Here is a 19,805-nt window from a genome sequence, read left to right on the forward strand (position 1 = left end):
TTACGTGGGTTATTCAATAAATTCAAATCGATATTGTTTGGAGATTGTTTTTAAAAAAATTATATTATTTTGAATTTTTAAAAAGTCTAATTAAATTTTAACTAAATTGACTGAATTAAAGGTTAATTTATTAGGTAAATCATGTTAACCAAGTCAACTTTCACTTATTTAATTTGAAAATAAACTCAGATCATGTCATTAGATTTACTAAACATGTCAGGTGAGGTTTAAGCATTATTTATTTTGTGTTTGAAATTGCGTTTAAATATGTTTAAAAAATATGTTGATATAAAAATAAAAAAAAAAATTAATACATTTTAAGAGAAGAAAAATTATATTTTTAAAAATAATACATCATAATACCAAATATGTTTTGGAGCCCATTTGAAAACGTGGCCCAACCGCGTTGTTTTACTAAAAAATAATTTTTTACATGTATTTTATTGTTTTGATGCATTGATTTCAAAAATAATTTTTTAAAAATAAAAAAATATTATTTTGATGTATTTTAACATGAAAATTACTTTAAAAAACTATAACTATATTTTCAAGATGCATGTTGAGTTTTATTATTTCAATTAATGTTGGGGAGTTCAAGATATATTTTTTTATTTGTGAAGCTTGCATGGCAACAGGAGAAGAAGAAGAGGAGAGAGAGAGAGAGAAAAAATAGGAGTAGAAGGGTTGGTTCTTTCTTTCTTTTTCGTGGACTTGCACTGGACAGGGTTTCAGGTTTGATGCGAGAACTGTGCAAGTGGTATAACTGAGAGCTTGGAATTGTGATCATGGAAGATTTTTGTTTTTGCAGTTGGATGGATATTTTTGTGTTGTTTTGATGGGCCCTACGAAGATTGTTTTTTTCTTGCACGGATTGGTTTTTTTTTTTTTTTGAAGTTTTATTCTGGATATATTAAAAAAAAAATCCAATCATTTAGTTACTGCCCTTTATAGTTAAATACACACGGTATAGATTATGAAGATTAATTGATGATTAATTGATGATCAATGAAATTATTTATAATATATTTTGAAGATTGCTGGTGTATTTAAACATTTACAATGAACATTAATTAATTTCATGAATTATTAAATAAAATATTATTTTGATAAAACCGGATTAATCCAATCATGTTTTTAGTGATTTTAGTGACTCGACAAGGTTAGCGTAAAAGAATTAAAATTGGAACTTTAATGATTTAATAAAAATAATTAATTTAAATTGACTCGTTGACTCAGCCAGACTTCGAATACCCTTCTGGACAAAAGAAAACTACAGTGGGACTTTTCTCCCAATCGGACCGGGTTTTCCTAGATCCAGTTTTAAGTCCAGGCTCGTCTGATTTTTCAGCTCCGAGGCTGTAAAGCCCGTGGATCGCTCGATCCAAACAGATCGGGAATCACGTCGTTGATCCATGACTCAAAGGACGCGGTTTTAAATCCAGTAGAAAAAGGCCCATAACACACCAACCCGTTTTGTATTACCGTTGCAGCCGTAAAACAATCAAACCCCGCCTGTCTTCTCTCTTCTAAAACCCTAAACCTGTAAAACCCTACGCAGTCTCTCTCTCTCTCTCTCACCCCGTAGCAACAGAGAAAAACTTTCAGTTCCAATGGAGAAGAAGGGTGGAGAATTCAAGGAGCTGGAAGAGCTCGTGAGGCACCACATAGATTCCTTTGATTACATGGTGGATAGAGGATTGGAAATCATGTTAGATAACATCAAGCCTGTCAGAATTTATGATCCTCACACTGATACCAGTCTCTCACATATCCTTTTAGTATTTTCAGTTCTTTTCTATCAGATTTTCTGTTAAGAAAAACAGATTTTTGTGTTTTTTGTTAGAAATTGATCATTTTCTTGACTATTATCTTACTATACTTGAGTAACCCTCGAATAAATGCTCCAATAAAGGACGTTCGTTCAAGGACAAATCGTAAGAGGCTACTTCCTTTTGAAGTAAGATTTTTTACCTCCCCTTTACTGTGTCTGTATATTTTAAGTAAATTTACGTGTTGATGGAGTGACTTTTGTTTTTTGAAACAGTGTCGACAGGCTAAGGTTTCGTATACTGGGAAGTTTGAGGCGGATGTTTGCTTTCAGTATGATGGTAGACCAGTTATCAGAGAAAAGTATAATTTTGGGCAGTTTCCTATAATGTTGAAGGTTGGTGATTTCCTTGTTTCGTGAAGTTGCTGTCTTCATGATTTAGATATATACTGCCTTATGTGATTGGACGTAAGTGTTTGTGATTAGTGAGGGTTAAATTTGGTGTGAGATTAATAAAAAAGAGGTCATTTGGGGTGTTAAAAGGAGATTTGTATATGGTTGTGGACCCCTTTGAAATGTAATTGATCTGAGACACTTCATGACTATGAGGCCAACAAGAGTTATAGCCTGACAAAGTGTATTGTTTGCATAATCTTGTTCAAGTTCTCATATGCTTAGCTGGCCAGGGTGCTTTACTATGTATGTGACCTTTAAAACTTGGGCTTTGGAATTCTGGAATTTTATGGTTCAAAGTTCTCATGGATTCAAGTTTAACTTTTTTAAAAGTTTTTCTTTTCTGGAAGACTTCTTCATGGACAAGTGTTGGGGTTTGGATGCTCTTACCAAACTGTAATTTATACTCGCTTCTTTTATTGGGTTGCTGTTTGGGGGCAGTTAGCGTGGTTCAGAACTCAGTGTCTTAATTGAGGATGGAGATTTCATTGATTGCTCTTTTGATAGATAAATAGAAATCTGGATTTAGAGGCCTTGATTTGATAAGTAAATATTTGGAAAGTTATTCACACAAAAGTCTACCTGGTTCAATTACCAGGTGAATATGAAGACGAATTGTCAACAAATATGATTTGTATCCAACAATTGGTGTCCATGTCAGAACTTGTCCCATGTTTTGTTGTCTACTTATTATAGGTTTATTAAGTTTAATGATGAATATATTTCAATGCAAACAGCTGAAGACACTACGTTTATTTTTTCTTTCATTCATTCTTTCGAAATAATTGTTTTTCTGGATTTGACATAAATGTAATGGTTAGAAATAAAAGTGCTGGATATCCCTGGTCTATGAACCTGTTTTGCAGTTGGAAACCACTAGATCAATTTAATAATCTTCTGTATTTAAATTAGAAGCTTCACCTTGCTCTACTCTGTTGACAGGAGATCAGCATTTCAAGTTTATGTGATGTCATGAATCTGTATATTTTTCTGTGTGTTAATTCTGCACTGCATTACTTCTTGCTTGAACTTCTTTTTTCCTTGAGTATCCTTTTATGCATTTTTGCTTTTGTTTTACATGTTGCATTGGTCGTTTGCTACATGTGGATCTTGGAACATTGTGATTCTCTCTTGAAGTCACGTTGCTGTGATCTGTAGCAATTTTTGTTTCTAGTGATATAACACAAAGCTTGCCATTCTGTAGAATTAGCATTAACTGGGTGGAAATTTGCTTAACATAAAAGTTTATATGCAAGAAACCTGTCGGAATTATGAATTGTTATTTTCTCAATTGATTGCTGCACCTAATGCATTATATTCACTGATCTTTTTTTCACTTTTGGCTAGTTCAATATTCATGTCTTGAAGTTTATCCTATGCAGTCAAAGCTTTGTTACTTGCGAAGTGCTGATCCCCAACAGCTTGTTTCCTTAAAAGAAGAGGCGTCAGAAGTGGGTGGGTAAGTTGTCAGATTGGTTGTGTATTTTTGTGATATGTTTGTTTGACACTGACATTGCAAATCAATATAATGAGGTCTACTCTCTCTTAACAAACTTTTCCCTGTTACAAGAAAGCTTGTCTAAAACGTACTTGAAACACTGGCATTGAAGTTAGTCCCATTTTGAAGCACCATAGGAACTTCCCCTAATGAAGGAAACACGCAATATTATAGCACCTCCTATCTTGTAGTAGGCTATTTCTTGTATCCTTTTCATATTCACAGTTACAGGAAAGCATGTATAAATTGTTTTCGATATGTGTGTTTTGAACAAGTCAAGTATCTAGATGGAAACAGATTAACTCTTCTGTATTCCCAATATTGCTAGTTATAGATGATACATACTATGTTAGATAAAAGATCTTTGCCATTTAGGTTCTCAAAACAAAGGTAAAGATTGTTTAGCCTGCAGATTTTATAGAAGGTTCATGTAAAATTTGATACATCGGGATTTTAATTAATACATCAAGGACCTGTTTTACAGAAAACACCCCAATTCAACCAACCGGGGTTTGTCCACTGCTATAGTATGGGATCGCATGTATAAACTATAAATAGATTGTGAAGACAAAATGAGCAGACTTTTCCAAGTATAATTATGGACACTGTCTATTTTGGAGATGGAGAAGGTCTTTGCCTATTTAAATGCTTAATTTTTGGCATGACAAACCTTACAATGCTCCTATCCTCTTACAATCACCATGCAATTATAAATATTATAAAAGGTCAATCCTATTCAAATGCATATTCTTTGGCATCGCAAACTATGCCGTGTTCAGATTTTGCTTATTGTATGATTGTTCTATCTTTTACATTTATCATGTTATGATGATCTGAGGTTGTAAATTTCCTTAAGAACAGCTATGCATATTTTTGTCATTTTGAACCATTTGAAATTAACACCTGCTTTTTTTATTTTTGTATGTCATATAGTTACTTCATTTTGAATGGGATTGAGAGAGTTTTTCGATGTCTAATTATGCCGAAGCAGAACTATGTAAGTGGGACCTTTCATTTTTTTATGTTGTGATAACCAAGTAAGCAATCATTAGCTCTTCCATATAGTTGCCTGGTTGATGTTTTGATTTATGATTAATTACGGTTAAGATTGCATTGAGACTAGAGTTATGATGTTGACTACATCACAACATTTTCATGCTTTCAAATGCTTATATGGGTGTAGGAAGAAAGAAACAGCATTTTTTTTTATACTTATAGATGCCATATAACTGAATTCGTTTTTATATTCCAGCCAATGAGTATGACGCGAGGTTCATATCGTGAACGAAGGGAAGGACATACAGATAAAGCAGTTGTTATAAGGTCCTTTTTCGTGACTTCATTATTCCAGTGTTATTGTTAATTCCTTGTACTTCTTATTGGTTTTGCAATGTTTTTCTGAGTAGTTGAACCTATTATCATAGAGTTATGCAAAAGTCACAACATTGTTTGAAGACTTAGGTAATTAATTTTTTATCAACTTAAGTTAAAGGTGGAATGCTTAAGTTGCTTGGTAGTCATTACATTTTCCTCTAGTTCCTGGGTTTCATCTAAGTTGGATGTTATTTTCCCCTTGGTGAAGCTTTTAAGGGCCAAACAATTCTTTCTTTAACCAGTTATGCACCACGCACCCTCTACCCATCCAACAGTCTTTCTGATATCTGAATGAACAGCTTTTGGGCATTCAGCAATAACCATTTTTTCCCTTGCCTCAACTGCTTAATGAGAAGTACTTAATTGAGAAAACAGTTAGTATCTCATTGTTCTTATTTCTTAACACTTATTGCACAAAAGCTTCGATTGTTCAAATCCTTGGGTGATGTTTCTGCCCATTTGTGTATTTTAGTTTAAATACTATAGATTGAAATTATTTGGGTTCCCTAGCTCCTTATAATCTCAAATTGGCACAAAACTTTATGTGGCAACTTCCGAGGTTGTGCTATTGGCTATACTAGTTTATGAAGCAAGCTCTTATGATCATATGCTGAAGGCTTGTTAACAATACCAAGTCTGCTGTCAGCCCCCACACCTCCTATTTGTTAGGAAGTAAAAGTCACCTGGACTGCATGTTTCAACAAATCCAACATAAGTACCAAAAAGATATGCAATGCGTGATTATAATTAATGGCAAACGATTAATGTAGTTTCATATGATTAATTCATTCTGCATTGGTCACTTGTTAACTTTCCAAGGGATATTACTCTTTACTTGATAATTGTCTACCTCATTGTGTGGTAGTTGCTTATGACACTTAAAGTGTTCATCATAACTAGAGGTGTTACTTGCCCCCGGGCTTTCTATACAAATTGTTGTGACATGAACTCAGAAATTGTTTTCCTTCAATTCTGCACTAGTTCAAGCTAGCTGGTTTATCTCCTCCTCAAGGCTGCCTGTTGCACAACAAGAAGTTATAACTCCTATTTCCCAGTTTCATTCTGGGGTAAATGTAAGAAGTGCAGGGTGGATCATGTATGAATGTTTGATCCTAAAGCTACCTTCCAATCTATCAGTTGATCTGTCTTAAAATACCATGTAACTTCCAATTAGCTGTCCCAAATATGCCATTGTATTGGTTGTCTGGTAGTTCTCTTATTACCTGTATTTATAAGTTCATTATGTTTGTTACTGCCTTGTCTTATAACATGTCTAGACCAAATGTCTTCCAAATATGGATCTGTGTTCCATCTGTCGGTAGGAGAAGTTTGTCTGGAAAAGCTCTGCGCCTATTACTTTGTCAGTTTCCTGTGGTCTCCAAAAAATATTGCTTGTAAAATAATGGTTTGTTATCTGCAATTTCTTGTTGACAGAATGTAAAGTTTGTTGTTGTTATTGTTTCATCTTCGAAAATATGTTTGCTTTGGCTATGCTATATTATTCTTACTTGGGCAGTTGTTGATTCCCATTCCAGGTGTGTAAGAGAATATCAATCTTCATTAACAGATCACTCTTCAGTAACAGTTAGACTATATTATCTTCGCAATGGAAGTGCCAGAGTTGGATTTTGGTAAGCCACATCAATGTTTGTTTCTATGTAAACAAGATTTTTGGGTTGCAAGTATGGAAACAGATTTGAATTATATGTTTAATTTTGTTTTTGCAGGGTAAGAGGAAGGGAGTACTTGCTTCCTGTTGGCATTGTGTTGAAGGTATTGCGTTGCATACTAATCCTTTCAAAAATTTGCCATGCCTTTTGCTTATGTTGGATCTTCACCTATGTAAAGGAAAAACTACTTCATTAGATAATATAACCTTCCATTCTTTTGTTGAAGGTATTGCGTTGCATACTAATCCTTTCAAAAATTTGCCATGCCTTTTGCTTATGTTGGATCTTCACCTATGTAAAGGAAAAACTACTTCATTAGATAATATAACCTTCCATTCTTTTGCTGGATTCTTTTGCTCCAGTTATTTTTCTAGCTTACAATTATGGCTAAATGTTTTGGCCTGTCTTGCAGAATATTATGATTGACATCAAAATCAATGTGCTTTCATGCATGATGATAGAAACTTTACACTCTGCTACATATTTTGATACGCACACTCTTTTGTTTTTCTACTTCTGTTGATATTTTCAAATTCTTGGATTAACTGTTTAAGTGTCTCTTTTTTTATTATCCACAACATAGGTTTTATGAGATGGGGACATTTTATATAAGCAACATTTGAATTGTTATATTGGACATAAGGAAATTCTAGGGAGATACGCCCCTTGCTCTTTCTGAAACATAAAAAAGAGGAAAAAAGAACAGAGATAGGAATTATGTCTCAGTCGCCTGGGATTTTAAATTAGTAGCTGATATAACTGTCCAAAAAATCTGAGGAGATAATGAAAATTCAGAAATAATATTATTTAGCGTGGTATTGCAGTGAACTTAATTTCCAGCTCATGTGCTTGGTGTAGAATAGGTTTTCCACTTACAAAGATTTCAGTGGTCATACTATCTAATGGACATTGTGATGCCTTTTCCATAATGTGCTTATTTTTGGCCTCAAACTCTTGTCAACAGGCCCTTGTTGAGACCACAGACCGGGAAATTTATGAGAATCTGACAAGTTACTACGATGAGAAATATGAGGAGGTAAAAGGAGCTGTTGGCTCTCAGCTTCTAGGTGAAAGGGCAAAAATTATTCTCGATGAAGTTCGGGTTGCGTCTCTTTTCACTCAGGATGACTGTCTGCAGCATATTGGTACTCACAATTGTATTAGTATTAGCATTACTGTAGTTCAATGGGTGAACAAATTTTGATTGTACTCATCATGCAGGGGAGCACTTTCAACCTGTTGTGGATGAGATGGAAAACAAAACTCCATATACTGTAAGTTAAATTAAATTGACCTCAACTCCAATCTGCAAAAAAGGAAAATATTTTGTAACAATCTCTGATATTAGTTTATGAGAATTTATCTCTTTTAAGTTAATGTGCCTGTTTATGTTAATTATTTCACTCATTCTATTTTCTGTGCAGGTGGCCCATGCTGTTTTGAAAGATTACGTGTTTGTTCATCTTCCTAATTTTCACGACAAATCCAGTCTGCTGATGTGAGCTACAATCTCTCCCTCTCTCTTCATTTAATACGTGCCCTATAAATTTTAGCAATGTTGCTACCTTTCTCTGCTTGTAAACTTAGATTTTCTTTCTTTGGTTCATTGTTCAACTTCCAATTATGTTTGTGTTTAACTTCATTTCTTTAGCTTTATGTTGCAGAAACTTTTCTCTTTTGTCGATCAGACTTCTGCACCAGACAACCCAGATTCCTTGCAAAATCAGGACATCTTACTTCCTGGGCACCTGATGACCATTTATCTCAAGGTATAAAATTTAAATTGGAATTTGTAGAAATAAATGTTTGGCATGTAGTACAGTTTTTGGTTTCATAGCTTAAACTAATAGGAGCAAAAAATGTAATAGCTAAGTGAAATTGAGCCCGGCTAGGAGCGAAGAAGCAGAGAGGTAGAAGAGAAATGATTTGGGCTTGAGCAGTAGAAAAAGATCAAGCATTAAAACATCTGACTGAAAGTATGTCCCTAAATTATAATGGAGAAAAAGGATCAAACTGAAGCTAGTTGAGTTCAGCTGGAAACCAGAAGTAGCTAACATGCATCGACTATGAATGAGGTTCTTGTTTTTTAACTGAATCTTAAGAGGAGGCTCAAGTTTTTAACCATGTTGAGGATGACAAGCTTTTAACCAAGCTGATTCTGTTTGAGCTCTATGTTTTGTTGTTTATTACCCTTTTTATATATTGTTGTGAAATTGAAATGCCATGGTTTTTTATTTAACGTCAATTTATTATATTGTTGTATAGCTATCATTACCTGATTTGAAACTTGCATGAACTATATGGAAAAATAAATTGGTGTTATGTTGTTGCTCATCGAATAGTACAAATCTGGAAGTGGGAGGTATTTAAGTATGAATATTTTAACAATAGTGTTTGACAATCAGCGTTTCTAATAAATAAATAAGCCTCACAGGTTGTGGGGTGTCATTAAATTTTCTTCACATAGAAAGTATTCTAAAATGTGTTTTTATTTTCTAGCTCTCTTTAATGAAATCCTAAATTGACAGAAGTAATACCTTTCTTTGGTTGTAGGAGAAACTAGAAGACTGGTTGCGTAAGGCGAAATCACTTGTTCAAGATGAGCTAACAAAAAATAACACTTTTAATTTCTTGGCAGGTATCTCAGCTTCTTGTCTTCTGCTTAGATAATGGCTCTTGAGTCCCATAATTTGATCATTATTTTATGTGAAGTACATATAATATTTGCATCTTTTGGATTATCTTTTTAGTTTTCCCTTCCAAGTTCATCTCCATTTACAACTCATCTTCTATGTAATGGAAAAGGGATTTCATGATAAATTTTTGAGACTTGTGATTATAGTGCCTGCTGTCACTACTAGCAGGGTTGCAAATTTGCAAGTAAAGATAGTACCTCAGCTGTTTTGGGCTTCCTTTTTTTTGTATTAAAACTTTGGTTCTTAAAGGCAAGACATGGACCAAACTTATGGGCTTGTAGCTCATAAAATTATAACAGGAATAAGCAAACTGATCTCCTAACCAGTTCGTAATGTAAATTTGCAGCCACACATGATGAATCTATGAATTTTAAATAATCCAATTGTATCCATTTAAGTCATTGGCACTGAGTTCATGTGACTGTGCACAACTAATTGGATAACATTTTGCCCATCTTGTTGAACGTATTTTGATGTACAGACTTAAATATATTGTTGAGGGAATAAAAGTTCTTATATCAATGTTGTTCGTTCTGTTGCTTGAGAGATTGCAGTAGGAGATGTTAGGAAGGTCATGGATAAAAATTCCCCGGTAACAGTCAGTACAGCTGTGGAGTCTATGTTGAGATCTGGAAGACTGGCAACGCAAACAGGTCTTGATTTGCAGCAGGTATGAATTCACTGTCAATGACCCATTTCTTATCATTTAAAACTTCCAAATGTGCATTCCACAATGAGGATGCAGTTACATGGAACCCAGTTATGTATTCACCCAGTGACTTCATTAGAATAGATATGGAATTGTGTTACATGGTTTAGTTATGGTTCTAGTGATGAGATGATTGTTTTAACTTTTCTCATGATTGATCTTTACAAATGAATTTGTCTTCTCTTTCTATTGTTTTCGATGGGATCATTTTGCTCATTTTCTTGTGTTTCTCTCTCTGTTATTTGCGCTAAAGTTGGATTATTGTTCTTCATTAGAGGGCTGGTTACACTGTTCAAGCAGAGAGGCTCAATTATCTGCGCTTTCTTTCTTTTTTCCGTGCTGTACATCGAGGAGCTTCCTTTGCTGGTGGTCGCACAACAAGTGTGCGGAAATTGCTTCCTGAGTATGTGTTTTGATTGCCAATTATCTGGCAACTTACATGGATTTCATAGTGTAAGTTCAATATTTACTTATCTGTTTGTTTGTTTGATTTTGTGTACAGATCATGGGGTTTTCTTTGCCCAGTCCACACACCTGATGGGGAGCCATGTGGGTTGCTGAACCACATGACTTGTTCTTGTCGTAAGTCAACATTCTACCATATGTTTTATTTTTAATGGATTTGTCTACTTTTATTAAATGTTCAATAAAATGTGAAGCAAATGGTATCATTTTCAGAATTTCAGTTTTTTAATATCTCCATCGGGAAATGTTTTTTTTTTACTGAAGCTTGTGATAGCAAAGGTGATTTCAGTTAAGGTGTTCAACAGTTGCTGCATCTGAGTTACCTGGATTCCTTTGTCTATAATTATTGTGACCAGATCATTATAGGCCTTTTTTTGTCGTTAAAATATTTTTATTGCTTGAAAGAACAAGGGAATCTGACCAATTTGTGTTCATGCCTTGCATTTAAGGACATTTTAGTTGCTACTAGCTGGAGATTCGTTTTATTGTGTTGATTAAGAACATCTCCCATAACTAATTTATGATCTTATTTATCAGATTTCCATCTAATTTGCTTTTCTCATGTATGTTTGTCAGGTGTTACATCATATTTTGATTCGCAAGGAGTTGTTAAAGATTTTTTTGATATAAGAAAATCTATCCTTGGTGTTTTGACCAGTCTTGGAATGATTGCTTCATTGCCAAAGCTTGTTCAAGCTGGCCCTCCTAAATCTCTTTCTGTTCTTTTGGATGGTCGTGTCATTGGCTCTCTTCCTTCCAGTGAAATAGAGAAAGTTGTTGCTCATTTGCGAAGATTAAAAGTGTCAGCGACTTCAGCGGTTTGTTTATACTGAATTTTTCTACTGGTTTTTGCCCAAGATTTCTTCCTCTACTCTCATTTACAAGAAAACATATTGCAGATTCCTGATGATATGGAAGTTGGATATGTTCCTTTGAGCATTGGTGGTGCATATCCAGGTTTATACATCTCCACATATCCTTCCAGATTTATTCGCCCTGTTAGAAATATTTCTATCCCTTGTGAGGAACGTCAAGATATTGAACTTATTGGACCATTTGAACAGGTGAGCACAGAATTTAGTTTTCTGTCAGATTAATAGCTTCTGCTGACAAAGTTTTGAATTGTTGGGGGGAGTGAACTGTTCTTCTAGTAGCAGTTAGAAATAATAGCCGACTTGTTCATCAATGTCATGTTAGGTTTTTATGGAAATAAAATGTCCAGATGGTGGAAATGGTGGAAGAAGTAATGCCTTTCCTGCAACTCATGAAGAAATTCACCCAACAAATATGCTCAGTGTGGTTGCTAATCTAACACCTTGGTCAGATCATAATCAAAGTCCACGAAATATGTACCAGTGTCAGGTTTCTGCTTGCCTTTTATTTATACTAGTCCAGTATGTATAGTTTAACAACATTTTATTACTGTCTTGTGTACTTTATCTTTAACATTTCAGTTCTTTTAATGCTTATTGTAGATGGCTAAACAAACAATGGCTTTCTCTTTACAATCTCTCCGCTTCCGTGCTGATCAGAAGATTTACCATCTTCAGGTATGATTCACGTTCTTTTCTCTTTTTCCTTATTTATCAATGACTTCATTGGGGAAAGCTAGCTTGTTTATATTTTATCTTTATGATAAAAAAGAAAATTTATATTAAGTGAGGCGGAATATAAAATGACAAAAAAGGAAAGAAGTTGTCTGCCAAAATGGAAAAGGCAAAACCGTTGATTCTTGATAATTTTAAATTCCTCCTTAAATAGCACTGCATTATATTGGCACTTATATCATCTAACTACTCTCTAGCTTAAGAAGCTGGACCAATTATTATAATTCCATAACAGCGTCCTGAATTCAAGTTGATTCTTGATAATTTTAAATTCCTCCTTAAATAGCACTGCATTATATTGGCACAACCATTGACTTTTGCCTCATTCTGCCTTCCATATCCACAAGAGTGCCTCAGCAGCAAGTCCTGCTGCTGTATTAGTGATAGCCTCTGTTCACTACATATTGCAAAAAAGGTATTCAATATGCTCCAATCTGCAAAAGATTTTTAGAAAAGTTACTCTCATGTCTGTACTTCTGAAAAGCTTATGATGTAGTCTTTATCGAGAATTGAATTGATCATAAGCTGGGTGGTGGTCTAGGGTTAGAAGTCTGACCTAAAATAAATTTCTTATACAAACCTTCCCCTGGCTTTTGGCTCAAGTGCTGGCAGCCTTTCGTTACATTGTTGTGCTAGGAAAGTTTGTCATTGTAAATGATATGATGGTTCCATTAATTGAATTTCATATCGTGTGTATTTGTTCTTCTTACTAGCTTATGGTGTTGTAATGGAAATACTTTTGGTATATGCAGACTCCTCAAACTCCCATTGTACGTACAGGAGCGTACACGAAATATAGCATCGATGAGCATCCAACAGGGACAAATGCTATTGTTGCAGTGCTTGCATATACAGGGTAGATTATTAGACAAAGTACAATTTAATCAATCTAGCGTATGGAAATTCCAATTGCATTTCTATTTCTTTGCCATTTTTAGTCCAAATGCTCTATGTTATGCAGATATGATATGGAGGATGCCATGATCTTGAACAAGTCCTCTGTAGATCGTGGCATGTTTCATGGACAAATATACCAGGTTTGATACCATGACGAATAAGTCATCACCCTTTTATGCTCTGGTTTATATGCATTTCTTGCTACTTAAGCTACTTCATTAATTGATTTTATTTTTGTTTTATGTGGTATTTTTATGTTAATCTGTGTTTTTCTCTTGTTCGACCACCATTATCATCCAGCATGGTACTGAGGGCCACAGGATCTCATTTTAATAATTGCAATATACTTTAGGTATATTATAATATATTGCTTTCTAGGAACTTGTTCTAGAAGGGAAAACACTATCCCAGGAATGTAGGACGTCATATTAGACAGCTTTATAATGAACTAGTCAAATGGGCTTTGCTCCGCCATAAGCAGTCTACTTCATTATTTGTAAGAGCGGATGCTGTAATGTTAGTAATAATTGTAAATCATTGTTAAGCTAGTTTGCTTTACTGTGTCCACTAATTAGGTTTTCTCTCTTTTAATGCTCCAGATATGTAAAATTGTTTGTTTATATGAAATGGTGCTATTTCAGTTTGTTGAGCTTAAGAATTTGCAATCTATTTATTTCTCTAGAAACTTACTGGAAACTCATAGCTGTAAAAACAATCCAAGTGGAATAAAAGGATGAGCTGTTTTTAGCATCTTTGCTCAATTGTGATTCATTCCATGTGTGTGTGTGTGTGTATTTGCTTGGATCAGCTGGCTGGAGCTTGATGGTCACTACTGGAACTAGTAGGCTAAAAATATTTCAAAATTTATAACAACGTTTTACTTTTGTGCCTGAACATGGACAAAGATCAACAGGCTTGTGTCATGTGAACAGACGTTGAAATAAAATTTTATAAGCAATATAATTGAAAACGCTGACCATCTTAAAAATAATATATTCAAACAAACAGCTTTGTGTCACTCTAACTACGCTTTACCTGATGAAGATAGGGATGCAGCTTTGTATCATCTAAAACAACCATGTTCCATTAAGAAAAAACATTGAATGTCAATGTGAAGTCCAAAGTGCCGCTGTGTTATGAACGAGCTCAATTGAGCTGCAAATCAACCCACACTTTAGTCATTTTTAACACTTTAGATTATTCTACACCTGTGGTCATTATGCATTTTCATGTGAAGTGCAGCATTTGATAGAGAAAAGCATGCTTTGATGTGTAAGAAAAACACTTTTTCAATGTGAATGTGCATGAGGAGAGTTATTATATCCTTTCCTATTATAAATTTCAATGAATAGTCAAAGTTAATGCTTATCTGGACGACATTATTCTATCTTGTATCTTGTGTTCACTATATCAATGGGTTTTTTTGACAGACAGAAACAATCGATTTATCCGATGAGGGCAGCAGGTCAGATCGATCCCACAGAAGATTTAGGAGGAGTAACACTGATAGGTCATCGCATTCCTTGATTGATTCAGATGGACTTCCATATGTTGGTCAGGTTGGCCCCTTATATTCTAACCCCCCCCCCCCCCCTCCTTCCACTGCGGGTGTGTGTCTCTTTGTTATCTTTTCTGTATTTTATAATGACCATCTCCCTGATTGGCATTCAGATAATAAATCCGAATGAGCCATATTGTAGCATTTATAATGACATAACGAATACATCAAAACCCAAGTATCGAAAAGGTTCAGAGCCTGCTATTGTTGACTATGTCGCTGTTGATACGAAAAGCAAGAAGCACCTTCAGAAGGTATGTGTATATCCTTTCATCTGGGCCATATTTGTCTGTGATATAGGTTGAGAGAGAAGCATATTGATCCCTATAAATGGTAGAAACTCCGCAGATGTTTGGGTGATCATTTTGTTTGCAGATGCATAACTAAAATTGAATAGACAGTTATCTGATATTTAATATTTTTTATGCATGCCAACAGAAACTATAATGGGTGTAAAAGAACAGTTGTGGGCACCATTGTCGTGAGTGCATTAACAACTGTTAGTCATTATAAGAATTCACACATTTTAACAATATTACTACTCAAGTATAATAATTCAACCTTAATTCAGTTAATATTAACAATACTCATGCTAAACATCAACAATTTAAAAAATATAGAGTTAGAGTTGGTGGCTTTGTAAAAGAATGAAATATCACTGTTATAATTTATAAAGCTCATTATAGTCCAACCAACCCGTATTATTATTTCCAAGCACAAGGTCCATATCACAAGAAACTATATAAAAAATATCCGTAAATGAACTTCACTTGACAATGAACAATTCTCCTCTCTCTCTCTCTCTCTCTTTGTTGCCAGAGACTCAGAAGCACAACACCACTACACAAGTCTCTAGGAGCAAACTAATACAATTTAATTAATAGCTTTCCATTCCTCTCTCCAAGACTTTTAATCGCCTTTCCCTTTTCTTTCTTTCTCTCCTCCTCTGTCATGTATGCAAAATCCAGAACAACAATTATTCTCTTCAGCTCCTCTTTTCTTACAACGGCGTTATTGGTGAATAACAGCTGTTACCATTATATAACAATGTTATTGCTGTTATTGGTGTGAAACAGCATTATAGCATGTTTCACGGTGAAAAACAATAATAGCAGCGACTGATTCTGTTAAATAATGGTCATTATGCTATGTAGTGTTTGCTATGTAAAACTATGGATGAGTGAAAGGAAAAGGATATAAATGAGGAAAGGTTAAGAATGACCTTTGTCCTACAAGTTAGAAAATGAACTGGAGCAGTTTCACTCTTCCATGTCTTTGTATATGTGCTAAGAAGAGGAAGGAAAGAGTTTTGTCCTGAAAGATTTTGAAGTTTAGCACCTTAACATCTTTAGGATATCCAAACTGATTGTCCTGACATAAGATTACAGCTTGGAAAATTGACACTTTTAGGGTCTAGATAAAGAAGGGATTTAGGCTTTTTAACTTGTACTAATGTTGAGTGTATGGATGTTTGATGGAGTAGTTGCTGGGCTTCTGGGAAAATACATATACCTTCTTTTTTTTCCTTTGTTTGCCAATTATGGAAGGATGTCTTATTCTTTGTTTAATACATTTTCCCTTAATGAAGTATTTATTTTCTAATTAAAAAAAAGAGTAAAAGAGGTTTCATCAAATACAAGGAAACTTTAACAGAGGGTAATGGAAATCTGAGTTCAGCTCATTTGAATTTGTTCATGGACAATTTTCCTTTAAATACTAGAGGGAATACGAGGTGCATGCTGTTATCAAGTGTATCATTATCTGTTTGTGGGGTGTCACACTGTCTCCGAGTTATGTGTTCGAAGGAATTCTTTCAATTAGCTCAAGACATGTAGGTAAGATATTAGTAGTGGCCTAATGAATTCCATTTAAGGATTATATCAAAGGATCGGCCCTTGGTCACTAGGAAGGTATGTTTTTGTGAATACGATGTTTGTCAGAAAAATATTGTTTGTTTTGACATATGGTATACTCTGTCTGCTTAAATTACAACACTGCCTCTTAAGTCTGTCTCAGTCAATTGTGTTTGGTCTCATTCGATTTTATCTGCTATCTGTGGGAAGCATAACCGATCACCCTACTTCTAATATAATATGCTGAATAATTTCTTCCCCTTTAAGTAAGCTATAAGAGGTTGAGGGCTTTAGCTGTAATCGACTCGACTGATATGGAGAGAGGGATGGGGCATTTCTGCTGTGTAACAAAATTACAAAATACAATAGGTGCCACCAAAGTAAAGAACAGCTACTTTATAATGCTAGTTGGTGTCCAATTCTGCCTCTCCTCTTAGTAGCGCATGTGTTTATTTAAGGCCTTAGGAAATCTCTCTGCAGATGCATGCCTATACTAGCTGAGAGGTTCAATATTCACCTATACACTTGAGATTAAATTAGATAGCACTTTTATACTGCTGCAACTATGTATGTTCTTGGCTTATATTTCCTCTCCTCTTCTTGATCAGGTGAATATTCGTTTTCGTCATCCTAGAAACCCTATCATTGGTGATAAGTTTAGCAGTAGGCATGGACAGAAGGGTGTTTGCTCCCAGTTATGGCCAGATATTGATATGCCATTTTCTGGAGTTACTGGGATGCGTCCTGATCTGATTATCAATCCCCATGCTTTTCCTTCAAGAATGACAATTGCAATGCTTTTGGAATCCCTTGCTGCCAAGGTAAAAATAATACCGAAACCTTTACTGGAAGTGTTGCAAATTTTCAGTTATCGCAAACTCTAGTTTGATAATGCTCAAAAGTAAAGCCACCCTGTGACTCAAAGACTCATCTGCTGATGATATTCTGGATATGAAAAGGATACTGTGAGGATATGCTATCTAGAATTATGTTTTCCATTGGTATAAAGTCCAAACTTTTTCTGTTACTTCTTTTCCCTTTTAATAAAAACAGAAGAATTATTTGTGAATTTGAAAAATAGATTAGCATATGGATGGTTGGCAACTGTTTGGAAAAGATAAAAAAAACAAATGATTGATGGTTGCTTAATATTTCTGGTCTCAGGGAGGTAGCTTAAATGGAAACTTTGTAGATGCTACACCATTTGCTAGTACAGTGAGGGCATCTAATGCAGGAGAGGCCAAATCAGAACCTGAATCACTTGTTGATGAACTTGGCAAGATGCTAAAATCTAAGGGCTTTAATCATCATGGCGTGGAGGTTTTGTACAGTGGGGTTTATGGAACAGAACTCACATGTGAAATTTTTATTGGGCCTGTTTATTATCAGCGCCTTCGCCACATGGTTTCAGACAAATTTCAGGTTAGATCTTATTTCAGATTTTCTTCTTGGATGGTAGTCTAGATAGATACAAATGCAATGTACTTGGTTTCCTATGAATCAATTTTCTTGCTTGGCATTCATCATGAATGATTTGGCTCATGTACTTCTTTGTAACACTATTTGCTTGGTTTTCACCTACCGACTTACAAGCTAAAAAAGTGATAAGAAAATCCATGTTTGGAATCATGCATTTAGATAGATATACTTCCTGTTTTGATATATTCAAATGTTCACCATTTTAATGTATGGGTTCGTTTTTTTTGTTGTCGTGGCCTATCTTTTTTTCATTCATATCATTTGTGTTCTGTGCCATAAATTCTGTACTCTATCTAGCTTAGAAGAGTTGGTCAAAGCACTTGACCAGTTGTTTACCTGGAATTCCTTGAACCATGCAGGGCTGTCAATGGATCTGGTTATAACCTGATTTGGTCTTGAATCAGATTCGAATCTATTGAACAGGATAATTAACTGATTTGATAGTGAATTCTGATTAAATGTATCTGTAACTGTTTTATGCTTTCCTTCTGGAAGCAGGATTTTACTTGGTTTTATGCTTTTGTTTTGGCTTAATTTACTTCATAAATTATGATTTTTCTAAATTTCTCAAATCTTATGATTTTCCAATTGTTATGCAGGTCCGGTCGACTGGTCCAGTCGACCAGATTACCAGACAGCCTATTAAGGGAAGAAAGCGTGGTGGAGGTATTCGTTTTGGAGAAATGGAACGAGATTCAATGCTTGCCCACGGAGCTGCATACTTGTTGCATGATAGGCTCCATACTTGCTCTGATTATCACATTGCTGATGTATGTTCTATATGTGGGAGCATTCTAACGACACATTACCAACCACAGAGGCGAATAGTGCGTGATATTGGTGGATTACCTCCTGTGAAGGCTCCCAAAAAAGTGGTATGCCATGCATGCCAAACAAGCAAAGGGATAGAAACTGTTGCAATGCCTTATGTCTTTAGATATTTAGCTGCCGAATTAGCAGCTATGAACATAAAAATGACCCTCCACTTGAATGATGGAGCATGACACCTTTTGCAGTTCGAACAGCGCATTTATCTACACGACCAAGTGTTGGCACAATTTCGGCCTCCCTCGGGTCCAAGCTGTTGACAGGAACCAGGTACATGGCTTTGTGCAATTCATGATGGATGAGGAATTCGAACAGCTGCTATATCTTGAATTAGAAAGGTATGAATGGCGTCCTTGTACATGTATTCATACTTCCATTGACAAGTTTTTTCTTCTCTTCACAAGTATATTTAATCGTGGTGATCTCATCATCCATTCTGTTGTCATATTTTGTGATTTGAAACTCGTAATTATGAAAAGATTGTTTCCTTCTCCTCAAGCAACTGTTTATTTTCTTCATTTCCCCACCCTACCGCAATTTACAAGGATTGGAATTGCTACTACTTTCTGTTCCTAACCTAGCAATGGTTACCATATTTTCTGGGATGAGTGGTGCTGGAGAATTTAGCTGCTGAGTTATGTTGAAACAACCATGACAGTTGAAAAATGATAACCCTTTGAAATTAATGTTCATTGGTTTTATCTAGGTGATAAAATTGTTACTTTTTTAAAAAAAAAAAAAAAGAAAGAAAGAAGCCCTATTGTAGTGCCAAAATAGTCCAAGAAGAGAGCAATAAACAATTTACTATAAATGTTTTGCATAAAATTATTTAATAATATGATGCCACGTGCTCTTCTTGTTGCCAAGGTGGGTCTGTAGTATTTTCATAATTGTTAATTCCTGTTGGGAAATTGATTCTAATTTTTGGATGCATTGAATCTGGAACCATT

General features: G+C 34.9%; 1 protein-coding gene across 1 annotated transcript; it reads left to right on the top strand.

Moving 5' to 3' along the window:
• The first annotated feature begins 1,478 nt into the window (after nt 1-1,478).
• Nucleotides 1,479-19,353, top strand: LOC133681106 (DNA-directed RNA polymerase I subunit 2). The gene is made up of 27 exons (XM_062104210.1): nt 1,479-1,767; nt 1,875-1,957; nt 2,045-2,164; nt 3,604-3,680; nt 4,653-4,716; nt 4,972-5,042; nt 6,629-6,724; nt 6,821-6,866; nt 7,728-7,908; nt 7,985-8,037; nt 8,188-8,261; nt 8,415-8,532; nt 9,317-9,401; nt 10,014-10,129; nt 10,444-10,571; nt 10,671-10,750; nt 11,210-11,451; nt 11,533-11,697; nt 11,831-11,995; nt 12,109-12,183; nt 12,993-13,096; nt 13,202-13,277; nt 14,568-14,696; nt 14,809-14,949; nt 17,157-17,369; nt 17,713-17,970; nt 18,627-19,353. Exons 1-27 carry the CDS (start codon nt 1,611-1,613, stop codon nt 19,029-19,031), a joined length of 3,522 nt encoding a protein of 1,173 aa, XP_061960194.1. The 5' UTR covers nt 1,479-1,610; the 3' UTR covers nt 19,032-19,353.
• The last annotated feature ends 452 nt before the right edge of the window (nt 19,354-19,805 follow it).

This window comes from Populus nigra, chromosome 1, assembly GCF_951802175.1.
Source record: "Populus nigra chromosome 1, ddPopNigr1.1, whole genome shotgun sequence".
In the NCBI taxonomy this organism is placed as follows: domain Eukaryota; kingdom Viridiplantae; phylum Streptophyta; class Magnoliopsida; order Malpighiales; family Salicaceae; genus Populus; species Populus nigra.